This window comes from Egretta garzetta, unplaced genomic scaffold (assembly GCF_000687185.1).
Source record: "Egretta garzetta isolate BGI_Z169 unplaced genomic scaffold, ASM68718v1 scaffold34, whole genome shotgun sequence".
NCBI classification, from domain to species: domain Eukaryota; kingdom Metazoa; phylum Chordata; class Aves; order Pelecaniformes; family Ardeidae; genus Egretta; species Egretta garzetta.
The window spans coordinates 5,358,281-5,364,280 of NW_009259586.1; the positions used below are offsets into that span (position 1 = coordinate 5,358,281).

A 6,000-nucleotide genomic window follows, 5' to 3' on the forward strand; every position below is an offset into this window, starting at 1 on the left:
CACAATATTCTAATGCATCTCTGCTACTGCTCCAGGCAACTAGGACAAACGGAACGTAACTTGAGGGGGGACAGAGAGTTGGCAGCTTGCCATACAAGTACAGAAAAAGAGGAGAGGATAACATTTGGCTGAACAATAGTGAATAGGCTTTAAGAGCTCTAATGCTTAAATAATGAAAGATTTTTTCCCACCAATAATCAGATTTTTTTTTTTTAAATAATGTGATAATTAATTACTGTGCTTTTGAGCAGATCATCAATTAACTGGTATTACATAATTCTTCTGATTTAAAAAAAAAGTAAGATTTAATAGTACAAGGCCTCAGACTGCTTACATTTATGGCTACACAAGACCAGCCAAGTACCTGGCAATACATTGAACATCAGCTTTATCCGTGACATTACTACCACAGCTTTTTTTTTTCTTGCAGGTTACAATAAACCAAAGTCATAGCTTTCTAAAAAAAAAAAAAAATAAAAAAAATAAAAATACATAAACTGACCGTGTACTTGCTTAAATAAAAGGCAATGAAATTTGAGTGAATAAAAAAAATACTGCCATATCCCAGTCCATAAATATTATGTTTGCAAAAGAATTTGAAACACATACATCATTTACATCTCTAATTTACCCTTGCTCTTTCTCTTTGAAAGGAAAACGGAAAGTAGAGAAAAAGGAAGAGTGCGTGAAGCCAAGGTTCAGTAGGTCAGAGTACCTGAGTATCCTTGGTAGGTTCTGCGTCAGAGCTGGCACACCAGTGGAAATAGAAAAGTGCACAAGCAGCAAAACAGAGAGAGATACCAAGATAGCCGAGTTAATGACCACCGCCCCGCCAACGAAGCCAAACACAAATAGCAGCATGCATCCAGGATTCATGGCGCTGTGCTGGCATGGTGAAACACCGGAACCAAGAAGGCTACACAGGGGCCGAGGGTGTATCTTTGTAGGCAAAGTCTGTCATTCAGCCGCTGCCACAAAAACAATGCCATCAGCAGCAGCTTTCCACTCTTCTGCAGCAGCTCCAGAGCAATGACATCACCGCTCTCCTCCCCCTCGCGCCGGGAGCCGCCGGGCTCCTCGCAGCATCTATGCAGCAAGGCAGAGACACGGCCAGCCCCGGAGTTATCCTCCCCTCCTTCCACGCAGAGTTCATAGGCTAGAAAGCTTCAAAATCTGCATAATATATTCACATCAAGCCCTTAGAACAAATGGGTACCACGATACGCACCTTCACCAACCCGCACACAAAGCCGTGGCAAGATACCAATTATTTTGGGACAGCTGCTGACATTTTCCCTGCCTACCCGAATGCAAACACTCAAAAAAGCTGAAATTGTTTAAGGCTAATGTACCAAGTGTATCTCCACGTTTAGCAGTACAACAGCAAAAGCCTCTTTCTACTGATTTCTACACTATTCTCTTACCGCATTCCAATCATACAACAAATCTTTCCGATTCAGCCAAACTGTTGTTGTAGGATTAAAGAACAAAGTCTTGCAAACACAAATGAATGGATTTTCTTTTTTTTCCTTTCATTTCAGGGTGAGAGCGTAATAAATAGCTTACCTAATTCTACTGTGTGTTGTGGATTCTAGCTGATCACCCCCTGTTAGCTGATGAAGTTTGGTTCTTTCCAAGTGCTCCATATAATTGTGAATCATCTGTTTAAAATGACAGAGAAACAAGAAATATTTAATAACATTTCCTTTTACTACAGCTGCATAATTCTTGGCCAATACAATATAATCTTCCCCTGTAATGCTAAAAATTAGCATTCAGAAACATTAAAGAAATAGATAAAGGAAGAAGCAAAATTACAGCGTGTAAAACCACAAACCAGAAGAGAAGCCCCTAATGAATTAAAAAACTGGAGAACTTACTTGTGCATTCATGCACAGGAAACATGCTAAGGGCACATAAAGTGCATATGATATTACAAACAAGAGTTCTGAAGAGAAGTGCCATGTTCAAATCCATTTCAGAGGCTCTTTAAGACCTCTATGTCCAACAGATATAAAATGTACTATATGACACAATACATTTCACTATAGCCTAACTGCAAAGAACTGCAAAGGTCAAACAATGTGCACCTCAAATATTAAACAAGCTGAAACTACAAACTAAAAATCAGGTTATTTCCACAGACAGAAATACAAGGTCAGCATCCCTTCTCTTTTTTCTTTCAGTATCCAAATAAGTTTAAGTTCACTTATAGAGAATACAGAAAGCTTTGGTTTTAAATGATCTAGACTGACATCTCATAACAAGGACAGAGTGCCTGTGGATTTTTGGCACTCGAGAAGAGCTTTACTTGCTTGCTGTTTCTTTTAAGAGACACAGCCACAGGCCAACGTGCTGACTTCTGCTGTCATGACTTATTTAATGAACCTTGATTGCAATCAGCCAAAGGATGTTAATACCAGATATAACTGATCCAGGACGTGCATGGGGAGAAGTAACAGGTATCGCTGCATCACTGCAGAAGGTTAATTTGGACATAGAGCTTTGAAATGAAAACTGGGAAAGCCTGAAGAGAAGCCTACATGACATTTGGTATTTTTAGCATTTCTGCACTCACATTCAAAGATGAATAGGGCACTCAGAACAAAAAAAAAAAAAAAAAAATGGGGAGAACGAAATCATAGGTCTACTGCAGAAGAATTTAGTGCACTTTTTTCCTGAGACATATTCAGGTCACATCTCAAAGGCTTCCTCTAGAAAAAAAACCAACCTATTCTACAAAACCGTAATTTCTTCTGCTATTCTAGAAAGGGTATACACACACTTTTAGAATAGTGTTAACAGGCATTTGTACAACTAATACTACATGAACTTTTCTTTGGGGGGCATTTGCATACATTAGGACTAAATTCAGCAGGACCTGGAAACATACATCTATGTGTTACTTTTAAGTCAGAGCTGATGGGCCCAAGACACAGTAAGCTTGACCTTGAGAGGCTGCTAACCGGTTAGTACCAGCTTCTCCACAACCACTGCTTGCCAGCATTAGCTATAGATGAACATACATTCTTAGTCTGAGATTATTTTTTTTTTTAAAGCAAACTGGCTTAAGATAGCCTGACTGATGGATATTCTATACATCAGTAACTTACATGGTAAATATTGGTTACATACAGATCCTGGTTTTCCCAGCATTCATCTGAACTAATTAATATAAGTCAAACCAGAAAAAAAATCCCATGCTATTTTTAGAGAAACATTATATAATGTACTTTTAACTGCTGTCAAAAGCTTTTTATCCTCCAAATATAAAAGCAGTGTTTTACTAGGACCATCTCATTTTCTTTCTGATTTTTTTAATGCTTGCTCATACACAGCAGCAATCAAAAGAATTGAAAGCTCCACCTTCAACTATTCACATTGCTTGGTTTTTCTGTTTCCACCAAGCAACCAAAATTAGGTGTTCCAATGGTTCCTGTGCATACACAATCACAAGTTTATTATAATCCAAATTAATTTAGAAATTCCAGGGGAAAAAAAAAACAATGCATAACTTTGAAATGCACCCTCGACCATTCTGTATTCTGTTCATGTATTCCCTCATCATGGGAGGGAGCTATTAATGAACAGAAGCTGACCAACCTGCAAACACTACCATTTGCAGCACACCAATTGGTTTCCCTAAGTAAAATTTTAAACAGAACATCTGTGGTGCTTTTTAGCTAGTGAACAGAAGCTGGGTAACTAGTACCTTTCCAGGGAACAGCTAACACATGGGGAAAAAAGAGCAGGGTCAGTAAAACCTGCACAACTTTTGTGTTTTGCAAAATACGTGGTTTAACCTACTTTCTTCCCTCCCCTCAGTCTATTCTTTTGTTTACTGAAATGTCTCATCACATTTATTACCCACATGCAGAGACTAGAGGGCAGGTCAATTGTTCTGCAGATGAAAATACTGCTGATGGTAAAACAAGCAAATCTGAAGGTCACATACTTCAGCATAAAGCGCATAAGCTATAGGAACACAAAAATGGGATGAAAAACCAAATGGGAGCATCGTGTGCAGTGCAGCATGCCAATCTCTCCACAGATCCAGGCTATACGTGCCCCAGTGGTGTCCCAAAAAAATCAGAAAGACAGTGGTACCGCCACGTAAAGTCCACGCACTGCTTCAATCCAGGGTCCCAAGGATAAAAGCTGACAGTACTGGAATATTGCCCACAAGCAGTGAAGTTCCTCACCCTCCCTCCCTGTGGGACAGGGATGGTGATGGGGGGCGGGGAGGGGACACGACTACACAGCTGGTGCTGTACAGTCATGAGACACAGCACAGCATATGGATTCTCAACTTCTAGAAATCAGTTAACGAAAACATTGAAATAAAAAAATTAAATACTGAAACTTGGAGGGAAGTTAGCTCACTAACTGCTCTTCTACAACATTTTGAAGACTCCCTCCAAAACCACTGGGATTTGAACCAGATGACCTCCAGAGGCTCTTCTGAATTTAAATTACTCTAAGTCTCAACATATCCTTGAAGTGCCACAGTGATCAAGAAAAAAAGTCTAATGAATTAAAACATTAGAAACCTCAAGTGCTCAAAATTTGATCAAAAGTTTTGCTGTTTTGAGATTTCTCTGTTATCCAAAGAAAAAAAAAATAATATAACTGACGATTTAGAAATTGATATAAATGGAGTAATTGCTCTCCACTCAGCATGATTCTTACTGAAGTTACAGCAAAGGACAGATAATAAAGATAAAAAAGACTACATCTACTACCCTTCTCTTCAATAAGAGTTGCAGTCAATATTTAATCATCCATAACCTTTTACTACTGACAGCTCACCTCACTGCCCCTGAAGTCTGCAAGTATTCTGAATACAACCAGTTGTTCCAAGGAAGATATCATAAACACTGACCACTTCATCACTGTTGTAATTAAATATATTGCTCAATTACCATTAGTTGAGGGGATTAAAGATAAACTCAGATCTTGGAAGAATTACCTGACGTAGTTAACAGCATTTCACAATTCATTTGAATTGCTAGCTCATTTTGGGGCACATCATGTAAAAACTGACTTTAATGAGCTTTTGAAGCCATTACAGCGTGAATATGAAAGTCACTCCCTTCGAATGCAAGGGACAGCAATGCAATGTCTTTCCGTTTCTGAAAACACTCAGATTGGTTTCCTCATACAGCACGTGACAAGTTCTGCAACTGTAGAACGCGTTACAGGTTTTTCTAATCTTAAGCTTCAGCATTCAGTGAAAGACAACGAACACCCTGTCACTCGTTCCTATTCCTACCCTTACAAATACAACCGCTCCCAACGTACGCAAGCCTGATACTTTCTTTGTCACAAACATTTAAATGTGGATATACCACGTTCTGGTTATTGTTACCTGCACCTTTTGCTTAACCAGGTTGAGAGCATCTCCTTTATACCTTCCTTTCTGTTTCTCTCCTCCTTCCTTTCTGTGTCAATGCTTTAACTCCCCCAGGACAGGTTTTAGTAATTCTTTCACTGTCAGACCAGGCTCTGTGCTACAGCCCTGGCTGTTCATCCTGCAGCTCCAATCAGGTTTGGCACAAGCAGCTCCTCCCTTTGGGACTGTACGACCAACTGTGTATATATAGATCTTTCTGTGTCCCACATAATCTAGATTTATTAAGGTAATAGACATTTCTAGAATCTCCTTGATTCAGTACAAAAGTCCTAAACAGATTTCCATGTAACTACCTTTTACATTTAAGGATTTGTGGTGAGCTTGTCACCTAAGTAAAAGCATCATTCCCACTGGTGAGCTTGATGCATCTTTATCCACGCATAAGATTACGTTGCTGGCAGATACGATGGTACATAAAGATGTTAAATCCAGGCTTTTTACATCAAGCTGCTAATGCCTGGTGTAAGGCTTTAGAAAAACTATTTGCTTGAGCAGATATCTAAAGTTTAATCTCAAAACCTGGTACCCATTCTTAACCACAACTGTAATTTGACATCTCCACTTAGCCTTCTCTTCCTGCTTCCCTA

General features: G+C 39.1%; 1 protein-coding gene across 4 annotated transcripts in view; it reads right to left on the bottom strand.

The window, feature by feature from the left end:
* Window positions 1-6,000, bottom strand: part of SPAG9 (sperm associated antigen 9) — a 54,535-nt gene that overhangs the window by 32,496 nt on the left and 16,039 nt on the right. For all 4 annotated transcript variants that reach the window (XM_035893277.1, XM_035893274.1, XM_035893276.1 and 1 more), the window contains one exon: window positions 1,567-1,661. In XM_035893277.1, the coding sequence (XP_035749170.1) occupies window positions 1,567-1,661 (95 nt within the window). The remainder of the gene's footprint in view (window positions 1-1,566; window positions 1,662-6,000) is intronic.